Genomic DNA, 23,321 nt, shown 5'->3' on the forward strand with positions numbered 1-23,321 from the left:
GAAGGGGATACTCGGTCATATTTGCCATCTTGGCAAATCGTGGGAACACACTCTTAGAGGGCTTCCCCATGCCACCATTTGCAAGGAGAAGCACGCTAAGACACAGTGCAAGAGATCACATCCCTACGGGCCGAAACTTCATGTCCAACAAGCCCCAAGTCTTGACTGCACCAGTTTTAGCTTGTCTTTGCCAAAATCTCAGAGTATGAAGAGGAGAGAGAGTATTGAAGGCCTCTAACAATATCTCAACCGAGTATCTAACTCAAATGGTGGAATACTAGGCTAGAATCCAAATTTCAGATCGAGCTGAGAACCGCCAAGGCACACAGCCGATCCAGCATAATTTCTCCATGGGGCCCTAATTTGGGCTAGGTCAATGCCACTACAAGCACAAGGAAGTGCTCACAAGGGGTTTCGCCAGAAGCTCCAGTGTAGCCTCAATAGCACCTCCCTAGAGCACCCCCAAGTTCCTTAGTGCTCCACGGCCTCCCTTCCTAGATTTCTGTCAACCCAGGGATGGAAAGCTAGACAAGTCTGCATCTTGTCAAGTGACTTTCCTCTCCCACTCTGTTAGATCCCCTTCTCTTGTTGTTTACTCATCTCCAACCAATCCCAATCAAATGTTGAAATGGGTGAGTCATGAATGCATGAAGGTGCAACTATTAATAGGGAGAGAGCTAAATTGAACCTCACATTAGAATGGCATGTGGCAAAATGTACAAGGGCTTAATCCCGCATACAAATTGGGTAGCCGAATGTCAAGCCTTGGTGATAGGAGACCTCAATACCTCAAATACAGTAATGGGGATGAGGCTCCTAGGAGTGGCCTACGCAGTTGAGGGTTGGGGCACCCTCAATACATGGCTCCACCAGATAACATCACATGTTGCCAAATCAACCAAAATTGCCTCTATTTATGGGGCTCCCTCCCTCATCATGGTCCTTTGTGAACGAAGCATTAATACGACCATCAGATCCAACCATCAATCAAGTTGGAATCGCAACCACACCCATTCCTAGCCCTACATGGCTACATCAATTCACGACCTTTCATCCTCTGCCTACAAGTCTTCTGCAGCCTTCATTTTCCATGTGCCTTGTGCACCACCTCCAATGGATCATAGCCCCAATAGGCCATGACATACAGAAAGGGCCATGGGAAGGCCTATCCCGATAGGACGGCATTTCCAAATATTGGCGCGATGGCTTCTCTTTAAGGGACTCCCTCCCTCTACATCCTCCCTCACTCTTTCAACACATGGGCTTCACTCCCCCATCTCACCACGTACGAGGCATGCTATGTTCAAAAATAGGCTTGGCCTGTGCATCTAGCTAATCTTCTAAGAGGCCAGCTATTCAAGTTACCTCTTATGCTCTTTACTCCACCACTCGTCTCTACTACCCGAGCCCACAAAGTTCAATGCCATAAGGAGAGACCAAAAGCTTGACAAGCAAACCCATGGCGAGCTCTTTAACATGAACGTCAACGCGAAGACCCAATCCAATCAACAATGACCCCCACAAAATCCAAAAAATGCAAGAGTAGGGGCCCAATCTTCCCACCCCGCAGAGTAGGATGGTCAAATCTGAATGGTGGCTTTGCCAAGAGTTGCAATAAGTCTTCCATCTCATTCTAGATTTCATTCCTCTATTGTATAATGCCACGAAAAATCTGAGGCCTTGTTTGCGAATTTCAATTGAAATTATTAGACCTTCTTGAGTTTGGATTTGCACTTGGTAGAAACCCGACAAGCTGGGACAATGACAAGCCACCAAGTTCTTTTGCTATGATGCCCGCATTGCCCAAGAATTTAGTTTTTCCATTTCCTCACTTCCATGGGATCACAGGGGAATATCCTTACTTCCATGGGATTATAGGGGAATATCCTCACTTACACTCAAAAGAATAGAGATGCAATGCACAATTTTACTGTTACTGGTTCAGCTGCTCAGATCCCGATTTTGAAGTCTTAAGGACTTTTTGAAGGTGTATATATTTGACTCTTTCATATTAATATAAACCCGCATTTTCCACACACAAAAAAAAAGCGAAGGACCACCCACTAATACTAGTTAACTATCACCAGATTGTGTGTCAAAGCCACATTTATAACTCTAAATTGAATCGGCAATCAGAAAAGCCATACCAATACAGCATAGAGATGCAATGCACTAACATTGATAGTTATCTAAGATACTTCAACCCACTGAATCTCAAGGGAATTATGAGCCTAAGCCTACAAACTTACTCAAAGAAAAGGGAAAATTTCAAGATTGGAAATAATTCAAGGGAATTATGAGCCTAAGCCTACAAACTTCGTCAAAGAAAAGGAAAAAATCTGCTAAATTTGTCTAAAATTGCTTCTGGTCTCAGCAAGCAAAGGACCACCCACTAATACTAGTTAACTATCACCAAATTGTGTGTCAAAGCCACATTTATAACTCTAAATTGCATCGGCAATCGGAAAAGCCATACCAATACAGTATAGAGATGCAATGCACTAACATTGATAGTTATCCAGGATACTTCAACCCGGTGAATCTGAGAAAAAAATTTGACGAAAAGACTATACATCCGTCAGCTCTACGATCATCAGAGGGTTAGATTGTACTACCGTTCAACCACAGGTAGCAGTTCATATTCCAAAACTTTATACTACAAAAAACACCTTCAAAGAAGTGAACTGGAAAGGGAAGTCCTAAAAATACCAGCTGCCGAAATGGCTTTCAACTACCACCACAAGTGGTCTCGATAATTAGATTATTCAAGTTCACATATCAACGCTTGGCATCCGTAACATGCCATGCCAGATAATATTGCCCTGCTCTTTAGGAGACTTAATGATGAGCCTTTGCCTGCACCAAAACAGATCCTGGTTATTAGATGAGAATCCTAGTGGCCTGTGTCCACCCAAAGGCCTAAGACCATTCATTTTAAGTTTTTCATAATGTCAGTGCTCTGCCTTGATTATTCTTCATAACAAATGAAAGACGTTTTGAGATTTGGTATCCAAACCCCCTGCCACTGCATTAATGACTCTTATTTAATAAATTACTAAGCTTTTTCCTTCTAAGCCTGCCTACTTCTACGGTTTATGGCCCTTTGAGAAAAGGTGCTTCTCTCTGCTAGTTCTGAAAAGTTTTGTAACCATGTCTACGTACACCAGTTAGAGAAAACAAACTTAGTATTATAACCACACCTCAACATCGACCTTCTTGTCTTCACTGGCTTTCTTTGGTATAGCCTTATAGATACCATAGCCTAGAAGGCCCCATCCCGCAAGAGAGATCAGTACAAACTGCACAAAAAACGAAGTGTCGTCAATAATTGGCCAGTCTTGTGCCAAGATCAGTAAGGATCTAGACATAATGTTCAGATTATACTGCATGCAAGATAAAAATAGCATCTGCAACTGCAATTACAGTTCTTTTCAACTAAGCCAGACAGTTCTTTTCAACTAAGCCAGAGTGCGAAGTTTTTGGGTGATACCCACAAAAGCACAATGTCCACATTGAAGATTCATAGCATCAGACAAACCCCCTCCAATAAGTTCACCTCCCTTCTTTTGTCATTTTCAGCACTACCCACGCCCTGCCAAAAAGACGACTGCCATACATAGTTCTCAATACAGAGATAAACCACACCCCCTTTCCATGAACAAAATTTTACAAAGCTTCCTTGTAAGGCTACATTGGTTTGATATATCGTTCCTTGCAGGGCACACATTGCCACAGTGCCACAAATATAACATTAGATCCCCAAAGGATGAGTTTCCGTTAACAGTAGCAGACTGATTTTTGTTGTTTCCCTTCCTACAAAGAATGCTGCAGCGGACTGCTCTACTTCAGGATTCATTTCTAATTCAACTTATTGAAAAGGGTAGACACGAAACGGAATGAATAAGGTATCCTCTGCATGGTGTGCAAGGTGCTCCCATCCATCTCATAACAGGGAAAGCTTTCATATGGAGGACATCAGGTTGAAGCAACAGGGATCAGACGGCGGCAAGAAGGACAAGCTCATGCAGACATCCTCTGAAAGGGAATGAACAAGCTATCCTCTGCATGGTGTGCAAGGTGCTTCCCCCCGTCTCATAACAGGCAATCGGTGATACATCTCATTGAGCCCTTTCAGCAGGCTAGCCGCTATTCCTGAAGGCAAAACAAAGCTCCAGCCAAAACTAAAGATCCAGCTGATACTCAAACTCAAGAAAGCAGCCTGAAATCTTCATGTAGCCATAAGTACTTTGAGCAAGCTCCGTTTGAGAGACGCCTTGGCGCGTACTTTGTCCACAAGCAAGATGTTTGAGCTTGATGCCTTATGGAGGTGATTTGGGTGAGTTATGCAGGTTTCTGCATTTCAGGCCTGCTACAATAAACAGCACGTAAAAAAGCGTCAGTGTCTGGTTTGGCACATGCTTTAGTGGCTGGAAAGAGGTCACAAGGAACTACTTGCTAGCTGAATTTATGCTGTTAACAGAGATTTGGGTGCAAACTCTAAACCAGCTTGTTTGCTGGATTTAATGCATTGTATACTTTTGCACAGCCTGTGGGTTGCTTAAAAAATTGAATGCGCTTCGTTTGGACCTATGAACTCCGTTCTTCTACGCCACCTGGTATCAAAGCAGCAGTGCAAGTTATTTGTTTTTAGCACGGTTGAGATTCAAGGTTGAGATCTAGCTCATGAAAGCTCGGTTGCATGAGTGGGTTGTGATTGTCTGGTTGCGATCAGTGCAAAGGTTGTGACAGTTGCAAATTGAGCTAGCATGGCTCCAAAGAAACAAACCCAGCAGCAGCAAATTGATGGACTGAAGGAGCAGATGAGCTCCAACATGCTGAAACTTGAGGAAATGTTCGCACACTTTGGTTGGGTGCAAAGGTAGAAGGTGAATCGTATACCAACAGATTGGATGAATGGCTGCAACAGTAGAAAGAGACTGCAGAATTACAAAAGAAAAAAGCGCTTACAGAAAAGAGGTGCATACAGATGCTAGTTCAGCATCATCTACCAAAAGCCATAGTAAAGCCTCTAGTGAAGGTGAAGGTAGAAGATTGCAGAATATGATGGCTCAGTAGCCAATATTGTTGCAACCAAGAGAAAGATCAACACAAGGCAATTCCATAAATCAGAGTCATTAGATGGCAATGATTATGATGGCTCATTGGATGCTCAACAGCTTGATGACTTGGACCAGAATCAATTTGCATCATGAAGATGAAAGATCATGCATCCACATGGTGAAAACACACGCAGCAAGAGAGAAGATCCTCTCTAGAGCCTCCGGTGTCTCAATGGAGAGACTTTGTAATATGGTGAAGAAGAAATATATTCCCTTTGACTATGATATGCAGCTCTACATGTCTATAAGAAATTGAGGAAAGGATGGGATCAAATTGTGAAGGATTACATGGAAACCTTCTATGAACTGTCCATAATATTGAACATGCAGGAAGCTGAAAATATGCAGGCCATGAAGTTCATTAAGAAGAGCTGTTTTTCTGCATCGTATACGCACCAAGCTAACAAATCCATACGAGATGTCCAATATAAAGAGGGGCAATGGGTGTATTTACGCATTATCAAGCAAAGATTGAAGCAAGTGGGCAAGCAATGCCCTAAGCTGTCCTTCAGGAGCTTCGGACCATTCCCTATTATTGAAAAGATCAACGATGTCTCAATGAAGTTACGCCTTCCAGACAGTTGGACTACGATTCATGTAGCTTGGTTGAAGCCATATTTTAGACCTCCTATTTCAGAGATTTCCGACAAGCAACAACCTAAAGTTCTTGAGGAAGCCAAAGTTTTGCAACCATAACAAACCCTTCATAAATTCAAGCATAGGTCAAGACGCAGGATCCGGGAGTTTTACACCAAGTTCCGTGATCGAGGTACCCATGAAGTAGTGTGGTTGGACGAAGATTTTTTCCAAGAGTTTCCCCAAATATTGGCGGACTACTTAGAAGCAATGAACCTACCGCCAAGTTAAGAAGGAGGGAATGTCACATGGACCCCTGCACTTGGGTGCAAAGTGACACACTGGCTACATCGACAATTGCGTAATAGTTCCCTAATAGGAGATTTTGTCGTATGTTGTGACCCCTTTGTGAGCCCTTGTCCAGGGACAATCAAGCACAAGCTACGTTAAGTCAGTCTCTCAGCCTTAGGTCAAGTCAGAAGATCAGTCCTTGTTCACTAGTACCCACTGGAGAGCTGTACAACAGTGTTTCTGTCTTAGATTTAGGAATAGGTTTAGGTCCAGCCTAGGATAGGAGCCCTTCTGGGCCCCCTCAAGGCTGGAACAAGTCAAGAGAATGGCAAGGGAAGGGCCACCCCTCCCTAGGGCTGCCTTTATGGGGCCTAGTGCTGCCTTTATGGGCCCTAGGGCTACCATTTATGGGGCTTAGGGCTGCCTTTATGGGGCCAGCCAACCAGCCCCAAAAGCCCTATAAATAGGGGGCCTCCAAGCCCTCTTTCCTCATTCAGTTCTCCAATACTTCAGCCTCCTACAACTCCTCCTCAGCCCCCTTTGAACAGCCTGACACTCACCCCCAATGGCCCTCTGACCAGCCTCAGCCTTTGGCATCAGTTCAGCCCTCTGGGAAGGTGTTCATGCAGCGCATTGGACGGGGAGTCGGGACAGCCAATGGAGTAAGGTTTGGGGTCTGTTTCCGAAGCTCTTTTCAGTTATCTCTTACAGTTTTACACAGCTCATTCTCAGCTCTTTATTTCAGTCATCTCTCAACTCTCATAGGATCTATCACTCCTAGGCCCCCTCCCCCAATCAGGGGAGAACTTGGAGAACTGAGAAATACAAAGAACACTCTTCAAGAGAGCACGGAACACGCTTCTGAAGAGCTCACTGTGCACACGTATAGCAGACCCAAAGACCTGAGAGGCAACGCCGACCAATACCGAGACCTTGATGCTGTCCACACTGACGATGTAGGACGCTTCTGCAAGGCAAGGAAGAGGCTTGTGCTGTCTAGTGGAATGCAGGGTTACTGCGTGAGTGAGAGAGTGAAAAGCTAGAAGTGATAGATCCTATGAGAGAACTGAGAGATGACGGAAATATAGAGCTGAGAGTGAGCTGTGTAAACTGTAAAAGAGAGCTGAGAAAGCTGAGGAAACAGTGTCCAAACCTCTCTCCGTTTGTTGGTTCAAACCTCCGACTGTTGTGCTGCGTGGTCACCTTCAGATCAGGCTGAACTGATGGCCAAGGGACTGAGGCTAGAGCAGGGCCAGATCTGAGGATCTCAGGGGCTGCACAGGAAGCTGAAGTGGAGCTGTAGGAGGACTGAAGGCAGGAGCAAACTGAATGAGGAAACAGGGCAGCCAAGGGGCCCTTTTATAGGGCTGGGCTGAGCCAACCCAGTCTGTAAACTATTACGTACATTCTACTAACTACAGCAGATCACGGGAGTAGCACCACAGAGTATCCTCCCAGCCAAATCCTGTTGAAGCGTGAGAGTCCTCAGAGAGTCGAAAAAAATCCCACGTGAAGGTACATTCTCCATCTCTCACTAACTCCAACAAGCCCCATCTCCCTAGATGGATCTAGATGCCACATGTCATCATCATAGGGCCTTCCTAATGCATCTTTTCACCCCTCTCTTGGGATACTTTAATTTCCTTTGCCCCTAGGCACATTTCTTGCATTAGGCCCTTAGCCTTAGACCCACCTAGTCTGGTGCTATCAGCCCTCACCTAGGACCTTGACATTAATTCCCTCCCGATCATTTACATGAAGCGCAAACAGATATATTACAAACAGAGATCCTTTAAGGGAAATGTCAACTGATTCTTCCGAGGTCGTGCTACCTCGGCTAGAGCGTAACATTCCTTCCCTCTTCAGACATCAGCGTCCTCGATGGTAAAGTCTGGGAACACTCTCCGCAACTGGTATACGGATTCCCAGGTAGCTTCTGATAGAGGCAGACCATGCCATGCAACCAACACCGTGGGTATCTTCCGATTTCGTATTTGCATTGTTCCTTGGTCCAGGATTCTTGTTGGTTTGCGCCTTGCATTATCCTCTATCTCCTGAAACAAAACCACACCTTTGAATAGTGAGTCACTAGTATGCAAAAATTTCTTTAAACGAGAAACATGAAACACTAGGTGCACCTTACACCCCTGTGGCAATTCTAATTTATAGGCTACCTTGCCTATTCTCTTTAGAATTAAACACGGCCCACAGTATCGAGGTGATAACTTAGCACACTCTCCTAAAGTTAACGACTTCGAGTGCGAAGGAACTCTGAGAAAAACTTTTTCTCCTTCCTTAAATTCTCTTATAGACCGGTTTCAATCCGCATACGTCTTGGCTCTATCCATAGCCTGGCGGATATTAGCTCTCGCAAGTGCTAGCATCTCCCGCATCTAAACCACAAAGTTCGCGGCACTAGGCACTCTCTGAGGTACTCCAACTATAGTTGGATTCGTTGGTCTATAACCATAGTTCAGCTCAAACAGACTGAACCCTATAGAGGAATGTTTTTTATCATTGTAGGCAAAACTCCAACAATGGCAACCACTTGTCCCACGTATGTTGCCTCAATGACACATATGCCCTCAGCATATCCTCTAAAATTTGGTTGACTCTCTCCGTCTAACCATCCGTTTCTAGATGATCCCCACTACTCATTCCCAACTCAGTCCTTAGTGTCTCAAATACCGCTGTCTAAAAATGACCGGTAAATCTGACATCTCTGTCCGACACTATGGATCTAGGCAATCCATGCAGACGAAATATATGTCTAATAAACAAATCCGCCACTTGCGGGGCACTAACAGACTCTTTAGTCGAAATGAAGTGAGCCATCTTGGTTAGACGATCAACCACCACAAGGATAGAATCATATCCACCTTGTGTCGTAGGCAGCCCTACAATAAAGTCCATGAAAATGCTCTCCCACTTACTTAGTGGTATCTCCAGGGCTGTAAAAGTCCGGGTGGCTTCACTCGCTCATCCTTGCTTACCTGACACGAAAAACACCGTGTCACATATTCATAAATATGCTTTTTCATCTTTAGCCAAAAGAAATCTCGCTTCACGAGATCATATGTCTTCTCGACTCCTGGATGTCCCGCACATGGGCTATCATGGCACTGTCGAATGACTCTCTGCCTGAGATCATTCTGACTAGGTACTACAACCTTGCCATTTCTTTTCAGCATACCATCCCTTATGGTATATCTTGCATATCTTTGGCCTTTTCTGGATGCCAGGTCATCCTTTTCTTCCCCGGGTCTAAACACATGAGCTTTAGGCCATAAGCTCTAGACAAACTCGTCCACCTTTTGAGTTTCTCTAATCTCGGTCATTAGAGCACTCTCTAATACCGTAAAACTCATATTGTGCCTAATACGAGACAACGCATCAGCAACCTTATTATCTTTTTCTCTTTGGTACCGAATCGTTAAATTAAACTCCTGCATAAGCTCTGCCCACCTAGCTTGGCGGCCCCTCAAGTCAGGCTGTTTACAAAAATGTTTCAGAGTATCATAATCCACATCCACATAAAACTCTGAACCATACAAATAATGCCTCCATGTTTTCAAAGCATGGATAACAGCATACAACTCCAATTCATGAGTTGGCCAATTCCTTTGAGAGGAAGAAAGCTTCTTGCTTTCAAAGGCTACTGGCCTTCCCTCTTGAAGGAGAACTGCTCCTACCGCAATGCCACTTGCTTCGGTTTCCAGGAACAACGGTTTCTGGGGATCAACTATTTTTAACACCGGTCCTGTGACCACAGCTTGTTTTATGGTGTTAAAACTTTCTTGTTGATTCTGTCCCCATATAAAAGGTACTTTATCTAAGGTCAGATCATGTTAAAACTTTCTTGTTAATTCTGTCCCCATATAAAAGGTACTTTATCTGAGGTCAGATCAGTCAATGGCGATACTATTTCGGAATATCCTTTGATATGCCTTCTATAAAATTGGACAAATCCCAAGAATGATCGCAAAGCGGTCAGACTCTGAGGGATTGGCCAAGTCAGTATCGTAGCTACTTTCTTTGGATCGATTTCTACCCCCTCTTGAGTAATTATGAATCCTAAATATTCAAGCCTAACAATACACAGTATAGTTTTCTTTTTACTTACATAAAGACTGGCTTTACTCAAAGTACTGAACAAATCCCAAGAATGATCGCAAAGCGGTCATACTCTGAGGGATTGGCCAAGTCAGTATCGCAGCCACTTTCTTTGGATCGATTTCTACCCCCTCTGGAGTAATTATGAATCCTAAATATTTAAGCCTAACCATACACAGTATAGTTTTCTTTTTATTTACATAAAGACTGGCTTTCCTCAAAGTACTGAACACTATTCTTAAGTGTTTACGATGCTCAGTAATACTTTTTACTGAATACCAAAATATCGTTAATAAAATATACTACAAACTTTCCGATATACGGACATAGTAAATCGTTCATAAGCATGACGAATGTAGCTGGAGCATTGGTAAGTCCGAAGGGCATTACCAAAAACTCATAATGACCAAACCTGCTTCTGAAAGCGGTTTTATGCACATCCTCGACTCTAATCCGGATCTGATGATAGCCACACTTAAGATCTATCTTGCTGAAAATCACGGCTCCATGTAATGCATCTAGCAAATCATCAATCCGAGCCATCGGATACCTGTGCTTAGCAGTGATATTATTCAATGCTCTGTAATCTATATAGAGGCGAAACGTATCATCCTTTTTCTTCTTTAATATCACTGGCGAAGCAAAAGGTGAGAAACTTAGTTGAATCTGCCCCAACTTGAGGTATTCTTTCAGTTGTCTACGCACCTCCGCCTCTTCGGTAAAACTCATTCTATAGGGAGGTCTATTTACAGATTCTGCCCCCGAGATCAGTTCAATCTTATACTGAACGTTCCGCTCCGGAGATAACCCATAAGGTAACTCATCCCTAAAACACTCAGAGAATTCCTCTGCTATTAGATTAGCCAGCTTGGCCATCTCACCACTTGCGCAACATCAGTGCTAACCGAAGAATCATCAACCGGCTCTACTGATGCTATACAAAGGAATAAAAACTCTTCTTGAGCTTTTCGGATTTCCATCACGGAAACCAACAATCCCTGAGGTATATCTTTTTCACCTCGCAAGACATAAAGCACATCATTCATCTTGAATTGATATACGTGCTTTTTCCAATCAATGGCTGGATTCTTCCTAGAATGCCACGCCATACCCAGGGCTATATCTGCATGAGCAAGCTTAGTCATTTCAAAATCAAGCTTCTCAGCATAGTCCTGAATACGAAGCTCCGACTGGATAACCCTTTGGTCCCATACTTCATTTGAACTTCCATCTGCCATCCTGACTGTATACGCATAGTCAAATGGGTTAGTCTTTAACTTTAGCCTTTTTACGAGTTTGGAGCTAATCACATTGTGCGTTGACGCCGAGTCAAACAACACAATGACATCATGATTGGCCACTTGCCCTTTCATCTTAATCAACTCCGTATCATTAAAGGCTGTATACCCCGTTGCTGCGGGCTTAGATAGGATGTTATCAGGTACACTCATTACTAGCTTAGCAACAAACACACGTAACAAACAAGGTACTAACCTCTGAGAAGATCCCGCTAGCTGAATCTACATTTGTTCTGCTCTGGGACTTCCCTCCATTTCCACGTCGCAATCTGAGACTACCATCTCAGCCATCCGATGATCCTTATTTCGTGGACAATCCTTCCATTGATGAGGCTGAAGGCAACCAAAACACAAGCCTTCTCTCCTCGCTTTTTCTCTTTGTCTGGGTTTAAGGAAGACTTTGACCAAGCCCGGGCTGCCATTGGTGTTACTTTCCTCTTCACTCCAATGGTAGTACTTGATTTAGGAGTTTCAGTTGGTTTCGCCTGCTTGGCTTGACCACTCGGCTGAGAACCACTCCCTTTACTAATCCACTTCTTCTTAAACCCAGATTTCTTCTAGTACCCATACTGGGTTCCAACCTGTGCAAGCCCACTTGGTCTGCTACCCTTGGCATCTTCATAGTTCAGGGCTATGGCTATTGCATCATCCAACGTGTTCGCATACTTAGCCCGAACTTCCATTTTAATCCGATCATTCAATCCAAATATGAAATCTTTCACTTGGATTGATTGAGATAGGGGTTCATCAACCTTCATTACGCTCTCTTGAAACTTATCAATGTATTCTCCCACTGACAAATTTCTCTGACGAAGGTTTCTATACTGATCCCAAGCTCGGGATGCTTCGTCAAGAGGTAAGAAGTGTTTCCTAAATTCCCTTTTAAACCCCTCCCAGGTAGTGGATGCAATACCATCTCTCTGTTATTTAATCCACCACCGATCCACTGCCTCACTAAACATGTGGGTGGCCTCGCGGATTTTCTTGATATCATTTCTGATTTCACAAATGGTGAACGCCTCATCCCATTTGTGCAACCAAGTCTCAATGATATCGGAACTACAGTCATTCATCCGACCAGAATACTTTTCCGGCCTATAATTGGCAATATTAGGTACTTGAGCCCTCCTTGGCTCGACCGTATGGACACTTGACTCCGGTTCCATCGGAGCCTTTCCTTTCTCATCTCGAGAAGGTCTGGCAGACATACTGTGTATCACTCTTCTAAGTTCAGACTGCCCTGCATTTGCCTGTAACTGTTGCGCTAATAACTGCTGCAAGGCATCCTCAAGTAATGCAATCCTGCCAGATAAGGTGTGAACTACTGGGCGCGACACCTGCTGGGTCGGCCGGACTCCTGACTCACCAAGGTCCCTCCTGGAAGCTCCTTCTTCTGCTTCCATTCAAATCAATGGGTGTTTTGCTCTTTTTTTTTTTTTTAATTTTATAAACACCGTTAGAACACTATATTTATAACTGACACAATTTCCTATACTAGGGAATACCTGCAATCTGACAATTATACTGACTAGGTAATTGACACAGGCATATATCCAAATACCGCTTTTTCCTAATACCGCTTTTTCCTATACTAGGAAAATTCCTGCAAATCAACTCTGACTGAAGCACACAGGCATATGCACAAGCATAGTCTCACAGACTGTCCACAAAATTTATTTATTTTTTTTCACTTCAGATTCCCTTCTGCTGTACAGAAATAAATGAACTGTAAATTGAAATTTTGTACAGAAACGAAAAGAACTGCTCCCTGGTTGTTCGCTCCTGCCACCCTGCTTCCTTCATTGACTCACAGTCATAGCCCTCCAAGGCCACGTAGCCAGCTCATCGACCGAACCAAATCCATTCTATGGTTCTATTACAATCTCTTTGTAAATTAGCCAACAGATGAAGAGCTTGCAAAGGCGGCTACTCTATCCGCTGGTTAGCGTAGGAGTGAGCCAAATTTTAATTTCAAGTTATTTGCGTGACGAATTAGCAGATAGTGCGAGCTGTGTGCAGAGACGAATCAACCGTCCGTGCGCTCTTGCCGCCCAGCCTGAACACTAACCTCTTCGTACGTAATCCCCTCGTCAAACCTGCAAGCTCTGCTATTCGAACTTTCAATGGGAAACGTGCAGCCCCTGCGATGGAAAGTCCAGATCCACGATACCCATGATCACGACCTTTCTCCACTACAAGCGTTCCATTTCCCCAACTCCCGTAGCCACGAGCAAGGTCAGCTGGAGGGATCGCATTCTTGCAAATTACGTTCGTGAATCGGAGGCCAACTTTTGGACGTGCTCGCTCAAGCTTCGTGGCAATGGATTCGTGCGACTAGTATCACTTGCTATGGAAGTTGGAGCAAGTGCACCCTTCCGAACTTTAGTGAATTTCTCTTCTACCGTCACACCGCATCGCTATTTCTACCCTTCCTTGATCTCTTCCTGTCGCTCTGATACCAACTATTACGTACATTCTACTAACTACAGCAGATCACAAGAGTAGCACCACAGAGTATCCTCCCAGCCAAATCCTATCGAAGCGTGAGAGTCCTCAGAGAGTCGAAAAAAATCCCACGTGAAGGTACATTCTCCATCTCTCACTAACTCCAACAAGCCCCGTCTCCCTAGATGGATCTAGATGCCACATGTCATCATCATAGGGCCTTCCTAATGCATCTTTTCACCCCTCTCTTGGGATACTTTAATTTCCTTTGCCCCTAGGCACATTTCTTGCATTAGGCCCTTAGCCTTAGATCCACCTAGTCTGGTGCTATCAGCCCTCACCTAGGACCTTGACATTAATTCCCTCCCGATCATTTACATGAAGCGCAAACAGATATATTACAAACAGAGATCCTTTAAGGGAAATGTCAACTGATTCTTCCGAGGTCATGCTACCTCGGCTAGAGCGTAACATAAACAGACAGAATCAGTCTGTTTTACAAACTAGCTGGCCTACAACCAGCCTATAAAAAGCCCTCCCTGGCTCATTTGCCAGGGGAGTTTTTGCGCAGCCTTTGCAGGCTGCCTTCCCTGCTTACCTGTCCAGCCTTTGGGGACCCTAAAGGGACTCCTAACCTAGGCTAAGACCTAAACTATAAGATGGAAACACTTAACCTACCGTTCTCCAGTGGGTACTAGTGAACAAGAACTGACTACTGACTTGACCTAAGGCTGAGAGACTGACCTACGTAGCTTGTGCCTGACTGTCCCTGGACAAGGGCTCACAAAGGGGTCACAGCATACAACAAAATCTCCTATCTGGGAATTATAATACACTTGTCGATGTAGCCAGTGTGTCACCTTGCACCCAAGTGCAGGGGTGCATGTGACACACGCAGTAACCCTGCATTCCGGTGGACAGCACAAGCCACTTCCTTGCCTTGTAGAAGCGTCCTACATCGTCAGTGTGGACAGCATCAAGGTCTCGGTATAGGTTGGGTTGCCTCTCAAGTCTTTGGGTCCACTATACGTGTGCACAGTGAGCTCTTCAGAAGCGTGTTCCGTGCTCTCTCGAAGAGTGTTCTTTGTATTTCTCAGTTCTCCAAGTATAAAGCAAATTCTCCCCTGATTGGGGGAGGGGGCCCTCAGTGGGCATAGGGACCCAATCGATTGTCGACTCTACTCTCTCTCTATGGTGTACAACACTAATTCCTCGCTAAAGGTTTAAAGAAGGTCTTGCTGTGAATTACACGATCAGATTACCGTTGCATGTTAGCACCATGGTATGCCAAAGTCCATTGCTAGTGACCGAGACCCCACAACCTATTCTGGAAAGCCTTATTTGATAATATGGGGACGAATCTGAATTTTTCTTCTTCTTTCCATCCTCAAACAGATGGTCAAAGTGAAGTCTTTTGAAATGCTACGTGGCTGACCAAAAATCAAATTGGGCAAAGTACCTTCCACTGGTGGAGTTTGCATATGATAATAATGTTCACAGCTCCACAGGGAAAGCCCCATTTGAGGTCATTTATAGAAAGGCGTTTCTGCCACGTACCATGAGGACCAAAGACGAGATATTTGCAGCTGATCAATATGTCGGAGACCTCCAAACAGCTTTCAAACAGGTTCGGACAGTAATAGAGAGGTCTCAAGAGAAGCATAAGAAATCTGCAGATAAGCACTGGAGACAGCTAGATCTCAAGCAAGGGGATTGGATACTTTTGAAGCTTGAAAAAGCCAAGCTCCGCAAGCTTAAAGGGAAAGACAGAGTGTATGCAGAGTTATCTCCCAAATATTATGGCCCTTTCAAGGTTTCAGATAAGATTAACGAGGTTACATAGAGATTGAACGGCCCTTTCAAGGTTTCAAATGAGATTAACATGGTTGCATAGAGATTGAACTACAATGCCTTTCATGTGAGTCTTCTAAAGAAATATCAAGGGTCGCAGCCTATAGGGCCAGTAATACAAGATTCACCAGAAGTGGATGAGCTAGAGCAGGTCCTTCAGCCAGAGTAAATTGTGTACCATACTGCACGCAAAGGCCCACAGAGCAAGGAATCTTACATGTACCTTGTAAAATTCAAGAACTATTCAGCATTGAATACCAAGTGGATGGATGAATACATGTTGTCTAATCATCCACAACTCGTGCATATTTACAAAGAAGCTTTTCAGTTGAGGTCAACTGAATAGAAGCCAAGGGGAATGTCACCAAGTTGTAAATACTCCAAGTCAAAGTTCAAGTTGACCATTTATTTGATCATAATTACAGAGTTCTTCTTTTATTTAATTTTGGTTCTTTTATTTAATTTTGGTCAAAGAGTTATTTTCCATTGGTCAAAGATACTTAACTCCGATTAAGTAAGCCTAACCTTTGGTTAGGAAGACTTGGCTTAGGCGAAGAGGGTTGACTACGGTTAACCAAAGCACTTCAGAGCTGACTTCAGTCAGAGAGTCCTGGCTTCGACCAACAAAGCTTGGCTTTACCCAAGGAGAGTTTTGTTCAACCAAGGTATTCCCGACAAAGGTCGGAGAGCTTTGGCTTTAATCAAGGCACCTTGACCCTCGATCAAAGCCCCTTAATTAGTGTCAAGAGGGTTGACCTTGGTCAACCAGAGAATGTTTTATGTCATGTGCACACATGTGTTTAGTGGGGACGCCCACAATCCTGGAAACATTCTAGAGTCTTATTTTCGCATGCAAGCGCTGACAATTAATGGGTGTCATGGCTATGTGCATTTAATTAATCGTTGCAGATACAAGAGAGTGGTTTAATATCCACTAAGTTTGGAGCCTAGCAAGCATCCAGGAGGTGTCCATGTGACCGAGGACTACGAAGACTCCAGAGTTTCCTACTTACTGGCATGTATCTAGCAAGTAGCTAGGAAATTGACACATGGCACTTGCCAAGTGTGGAGAGCTGTCCTCTCCCTTGTATTCTGATTTATCACATTTGTAAAATCAGCCTCGAGCTACAACTTTGTACAGAGACTTTCACTGTGAAATAAAGACCTTACGGGGGTGGTCCAGCTTGTTGGTTCCGGGTCCTTGTGTGTTTGCACAGAGACAGAGAGAGAGAGAGAGATATGAAAATCAAAGCGCCAGTCGATCAAGAGGAAATTGTTGTATAATTAGTTGTAGACGAAGGTGAACTGGAAGATCGCTTCCTACTCGATTCCTTCTGAACTGATGGAGAAAAATGCCTATCATGACCACCTTCTGAGTGGGGATTCTCCAAACTGCAAAAGAGGGGATCTTTCCTAGCCTCTTCAAGCAGTGCCAACAGCACTCTATGAACCTACACCTATGCGTGCCTAGCCTTTGGTGACCCTGCTCAGTGCTGCCGCCTCCACCTGTGGAGACTCGGTCTGGTGAAGGAGCCATATCTTAATAGAAAAGGATTGAAGGAATTCGTGGGCAAAAAGTGTGTTTTCTTACTGACAGACAATCAGCATTAAAGGGCCACTATTCCGAGAGCTCCTAAAGCCTTGATCCTCACTCTACTACATTATTGGTGTTCCGATTGAAGGAGACGATATCAATTTCCCTTACAATCGCGCACAGCTACAGCAGCACCAAGAGCTTGCTCTAAGGTTAGGCGATTAAGGTCACCTCGCCACTAACTCTATAAGTTTGTTCAGGTGTAGCCACCTAGCTTCTTTGCCCCCCCCCCCCCCCCCTCCTCGCCCCCCTTGAGTTGTAGAACGATGGCCTATCGAACGTGGGTGTCAATTCAATACCAATTTTCCACATCATATTCCATGACGTATAGAGCCTGATCTCCAAAGAAGGTCGCGGAACTAGCCAAAGAGGGTAGAATCGGAATGCGTTGTCTTGGCTCAATTGAAAAACCAAGTGCAAACACTACACCATCAAGAGAGCGGTACTTTGTACTTCGAAGCTAGTGTGGGCCAACATTGGATGCGAGAGCATTGAAGTGGGCAATCGCAATTGCTAACGTCAATTGATCCACGGGCATACACAAGATACAAAACCAATGGGCTAACGAAGGTCGTACGAACCAATGCCTCTTGATGCCAATGAATTACATGTGTCTCCCTAAGAGCTGATCTCCACAGAAGATCGTGGAACTAGCCAAAGAGGGCAGAATCGAAATGCGATGTCTTGGCTCAATTGAAATCCCAAGCGCAAACACTGAGAGCGGAATTTTGTACTTGGAAGCTAGTGTGGGCCGACATCAGATGCAGGAGCATTGAAGTGGGCTATCGCGTAATTGCCAACAGCGATTAATCCACACGCATACACATGATGGGCTCACGAGGGTCGTAAGAACCAAATGCCTCTTGATGCCAGCGGGTTGGGGTGGTCTAGAGTTCCCCGCCGTCGCTCTTTATATGTCGTAAGCACTATCGCCTAAAAGCTAGGACAAGTAGGATATACACATCGTCAAACACCAGGTTCCAGACCTTGCCTTCTATGCGCTTCCTTTGCCACTGTGAGCCTTCCACGCTTCACCCACGCTCTGCCATCTCATAGAAGCTCCTCCTTCCTCACACCTACACTCCCCCTTGGGCTCTGTATGGAAGATCACTTCCTCGTGCTTCCTGCTGCTCCTTGAAATAGGAACCAGAGACCCCTCTCACAAACTTGCGAAAGCACACAACCATGGCACCCAGTAATCTTTCGCATGCAAATCAAATACTTAGACTAATCCTAGTCTATGCGGGCGTCCCGTCGTGAAAAGGATACTCTGGTTGACCGGGCTCAACCCTCTTGACCGCTGTCAAGTCTCCTTGACCATAGTCAGATCTCTCTAACCAAAGTCAGCTCTTTAGTTCTCTGGTTGATCATGGTCAACCTTCTTTGACCAAAGTCAAGTCTATTGGCCGTGGCCAAGTCTCTTTGACCATTATTCATTGCTTTGATCAAGGTCAAATAAAAGCCTTTGACTCTTTGACCATAGTCCAGCACTTTGACCATAGTCAACACATGAAAGAATCCTCTTTTATTACTCCGGAATAATTACAAAATGGTGACAGTGGCCCTGTGATTGGTAGCAAACCTAGGCTCCTCTTCTCCGAAGAGTTGCCTACTAGGGAGCTTGTCCTGTTTGAGCATAACCAATCCTCCTTGCCCTATCCTCTGCCTTGGGCATCTAAAAGAGGATACATATGACACCAAATCGTTACCGATCCGAAACGATTCAAGCTAGAGGATACTTCATTAGAATGCATTAAAAGTGATTACAGCAAGCCATACAATATTCTGAGACTAAAAGGATGTTACCCTAAGAGGAAATCGTAGATGGAGGTGTTGTCAGCAGTGTTAACTAGCAATACAAAATGAAAGGGCGCCAAATAGACTGAAATTTGAGGTAATTTGAAAGAGCGTAGTGTAACTACACACAAGTGCGTGGAGAACCTTATGTTTTGTTCTTGTTCAAGCAGTCAGAGCCTTCTGGAGATATCCTACACCACGAACTTCGGAATAAAAACTGTGAATCTTATGGAGCCTGCTACAGTACTGACTGGATCAAAACACTTCATAAGCAGTAGAGTGCCCAACTGTGAATATTTTTTCCATTCAGCCCCAATGTTGAATAATATATGCACATCCAGTCATGTGCTTCATTGGTCCGTAACATATGTAAAGATGGGAACCCCCTTGGGCATGCTGTGGAGAAAGGCTGGCCCTCAGTGCAATTCTGAATATGCAAGACATGACATCAACCCTTCACAACAGATTGATTACAAATGGCATCTCCACAGTTGAAGACATAAAGCATGTTTAAGAGTTTCTTCCAAACTCATTGTGCATAATAATCAATGACACACTACTAATGTATGTCTTGAAGATAAGGCAAGATCATATCCAAACCTACAAATCTAACAGTGTAATAATCAATGGCACACCACTACTTCAAAACTACAGCATTTATGACAGTCCATATAATCCATTAACCTTGTCAGCCTATGTGCTATGACATCCCCACTCATGTCCATTGCCATCCGTGCTCAATAGTTAGAGGGCAGAATTAGAACAAGCCCACCTTTAACCACAGTTACGTTGAAACGCGTTTCAGAGCCCAGCCAGGCCTGAAACGCGTTTCAGGGTCTGAAACGTTTCAGGACCCTGAAACGGCTGGCTGAAACGCTTCAGCCAGTCTGAAACGCGTTTCAGAGCCCTGAAACGTGCCGTTTCAGACAACACAGGCTGCTAGGTCACCAAAATCACATTTTTTGTCTTTTTGCTTTTGATTTTGGTCTCCAAGCTCCTTCCACTCCTTCAGCCTCATATTCTCTCCATCCTCAAGGTTTTCCAGCCCTCCTTCAGCCCCATTCACTCCTTTCCTCTCCTTTCTCTCCTGCAGCCTGCTTCAGCCCTCCATCATCATCTACTCCCCTCCCTTGCTGACGTGGCGTTTCCCCGTTTCAGCCCTCCCAAAAATCCCGAAACGTTTCCGTTTCCGTTTCCGTTCCCCGTTTCCGTTTCCCCTAACTATGCCTTTAACACTCATACGCTTATATAAGAAGGATGCACAGAGTTTGTATTACTTCTCTAGACAAAAAGGGAAGATATAGCCATGACACAGGCTAGAAAGCAATGCAACGACAATCGGACAGTATATCCCAACATGTGTCTAACTCCTGGCAAACTATTAAATAATTGTACAACCCTGCAACACAACCACTGCAAGCTTACATGCTCTTCTTTCCATTTTGCAGGATGAAGTGGATCCTCCCAAAAATTCACTCTTGCGGGTCCATGGTGATCTGCAGGAAAGTGAGCAAACACGTGTTTCAGGATACAACCATTCATACAAGGGAAAATACCCCAAAAAATCCAAAGTTTAGTATCAGAGCATCAAGACATCATGAACACGAACCTATATCCAGAGCTTGGAAAAGAAACATCCCAGGACAAGTGACAATCTATTCTTAAGATGCAACTAGCCCAAAAAAGGAAGCTCTTTGAACTCCTGTATTTTTTGGGATCTTGAGCAGAAAAAGATGCACCCTAACAACCTTGTCCTCAATTACTCTCCATTTTTTCCTGTTTCCAAGGCCATGGTTTTATTGACGTACCTCATGAATTAATATACCTAGATATAACCAGGGACATGCCCATAAAAGTAAAAGTAAAACGTACAGTGCAGATTTCAACTTGTATAGGCACCCACAAGGCTACACCTATAAACTCCATCCCACATAATAATGACAAGCCACTGTGATACCCCCACCGATGTCATCAGCGCTCGATGGGTGTTAAAAGGCCATGCTATAAGCATCTGCTCACACATGCCCCCATATGCAATAGCCAGCATGTATTGTGACATGTCTCCAAAAAGAAAGAAGAGATTTGATCGTGATGAGGGCTAGCACTTAATGAGAAGGCTACAGAAAAAGTGGTCACCTTCTGTTTATCCAAGCTGTAGATGCCTGTGAAGGCAGCAGTGTCTCACTTTAGCCTCTCCCTATGGTTCTAAGCCAAAGAGCTTCAAGGATGGATGATGGCGCAACACACCCCTAACCATCTTCTACCTTTAAAGCCAAAGAGCTTTACCCATGATGCATGGCGGGGCCTAGCTACTATGACATCCAATGAACAAATTCCTGGACACTGTGACCTATCAAGCAGCATAGTAAATGGGCTAGGATCTTTCAAAGTGAACGCATGCAGTGTATACTTTAAAATAATTTTGCTTTCTTAGAGAACGAAAATATTGGCAAAGAGAGACCAGGCCCTCTGCACATTTCAGAGACTTCCAGGATGGTTTAAATCCTCATGACTCACTGTACTTTAGCAAACTGCCCTTTCATAGAAGTCTTTCATAAGGAGTCTCTATGCTCTTTGCCTAATACTCAAAGAAAATTCATGTGGGATATTATCCTCATGACTCCCTTTTTTTAAGTGCCCTTTAATATGGAAGCTGTTTAATTCTTAAAAATATACCTCGCTTCTGTCTTGAACATTCTGTTCGCTTAAGTTGACCAAAACAATTTAAAGGGTCTGTCCGGCACAATATGCATATGTAGATATTACAGCCTGAGGAACAAATATTCCTCGCTTCTATCTTATTATATATACATTCTACTTGAGCTGACCAAGACACCAAATATTTGCTCCTTTACAAGATTGTATTTCACTGAGCTTTAAAAAGAGAGGATTCCAGCTGGGAAAATACAGAGTTAGAAATGAAAGACTGACGAATCGGCCTACTCAACCACCCTACCATATCAATTTAACTTTATGATTCAAAAACTGCTAAGCACAAGGACCAACAGATATTACTGAAGCAGCAATTCTACAATTTCAAACATATTATAATTGATAGATAACTTTCCTCGTTAACAAGTATAAAAAATGCACTGAACCTGTTCCTCTAGAACAAGTCTAACTGTAACCAATTCCGTACTATACCGTGGACTGTTGAAACAATTAGTACAATGCAGAATGCACAAATTCGAAAAAGCAATATGGAGAACGTGAACTTAATTTCCTATTGAAAGCAAATAACAACTTGCGAGCAGGATACGCAGTGTCATCCAAAGGCAACCAGCAGCGTTCCGACCCACGTCCTGGATTGAGAAACAGGACAACATAGTCTAATTCCACATCGACTTTGGCAAACCTGTAAGCCGGAGATCCCTCTGCTAGTTGCTGTCCCAAAATATAATGATATTTTATTTCCACTCTTCAACTGTAAGAAGAAGCACGCTGGCAACCTAGAAATTCTCCCGGTCGGATCAAGTATGCTTTCACTCCCAACTAATTCTATTCTACAGCATTTTAGACGATGTACTAAGGTCCTGGACTTTACAAAAGGGTTATGCTACAATCAAGGCGGAAATGTGATGACAGAAAGATGAACAAAGTCTTCTACGCCCGTTGCGATCTTGTTCGAGTAAATGTATCTTTAAGGGAAGGCAAGTACCCGCAGAGAAACGTCGAGCAGGCAAGAGCTGCGATGGAGAAGGGCGAGGAGGCCTCAGAAGGCGAGAGAGGGGTCGGGCGGGCTGCATCCACGACATTTCTGCGTGCGATCTGATGAGCAAAAACAAACGAACACAAAGCTAAGATTGTGCAGGCCTCTATTTTGAACGGGGGAACGCTTTCCACCAATGCCCTTCCCGGAGTAGAGAATGGCCGCTGGGACGCCATTCATTTGAGGAATGGCCGCTGGGACGCCATCATCTTGATCACCACCCGAGCGCGGTCGTGGCCACCACATCTCAGAAGCCGATAGGCTGCGCAAAAAAAGGGGCACCCAGGGGATGGATAGCAGTAGCCAAAGCTCCCACCACAAACCCACGTATGCATTTCTTAGCACTTGCAATAAATGCATTCCTATTGTTTCTTGTCGTGTCCGCCTTGTGTAATGACACACCACCCATCCCTTTTGTACTAGGCGGGTGTGTACTTGCCCTAAGATGGTGTTGTACACACTGACTGCCCACCGCCTAGCTAAGTGAGTAGGTGCAGGAGATTCAGTGGCTCCTTCACCACTGAGAA

General features: G+C 44.3%; 1 protein-coding gene across 1 annotated transcript; it reads right to left on the reverse strand.

Annotated features, from left to right (window-relative positions):
- Positions 1 to 2,537: 2,537 nt before the first annotated feature.
- Positions 2,538 to 22,956, reverse strand: LOC147887609 (uncharacterized). The gene is made up of 4 exons (XM_087393784.1): positions 22,744 to 22,956; positions 20,511 to 20,581; positions 3,201 to 3,299; positions 2,538 to 2,856 (listed from the first exon to the last, which is right to left on the reverse strand). Exons 1-4 carry the CDS (start codon positions 22,838 to 22,840, stop codon positions 2,839 to 2,841), a joined length of 285 nt encoding a protein of 94 aa, XP_087249910.1. The 5' UTR covers positions 22,841 to 22,956; the 3' UTR covers positions 2,538 to 2,838.
- Positions 22,957 to 23,321: the final 365 nt, after the last annotated feature.

The sequence above is a fragment of the Dipteris shenzhenensis genome, chromosome 22 (assembly GCF_047967505.1).
Source record: "Dipteris shenzhenensis isolate YYH24624 ecotype China chromosome 22, Dip_SZ_1.0, whole genome shotgun sequence".
Lineage (NCBI taxonomy): Eukaryota > Viridiplantae > Streptophyta > Polypodiopsida > Gleicheniales > Dipteridaceae > Dipteris > Dipteris shenzhenensis.

What these genes read in the sequence shown, in the direction of transcription:
- LOC147887609 (XM_087393784.1), bottom strand. Translation starts at nt 22,840, where the DNA reads ATGTCGTGGATGCAGCCCGCCCGACCCCTCTCTCGCCTTCTGAGGCCT. An exon ending in TGCTCGACGTTTCTCTGCGG is followed by an intron (nt 20,582 to 22,743) that starts GTACTTGCCTTC and finishes ACTTTCCTGCAG; the next exon opens with ATCACCATGGACCCGCAAGA. An exon ending in CAAAATGGAAAGAAGAGCAT is followed by an intron (nt 3,300 to 20,510) that starts GTAAGCTTGCAG and finishes TTTTTTGTGCAG; the next exon opens with TTTGTACTGATCTCTCTTGC.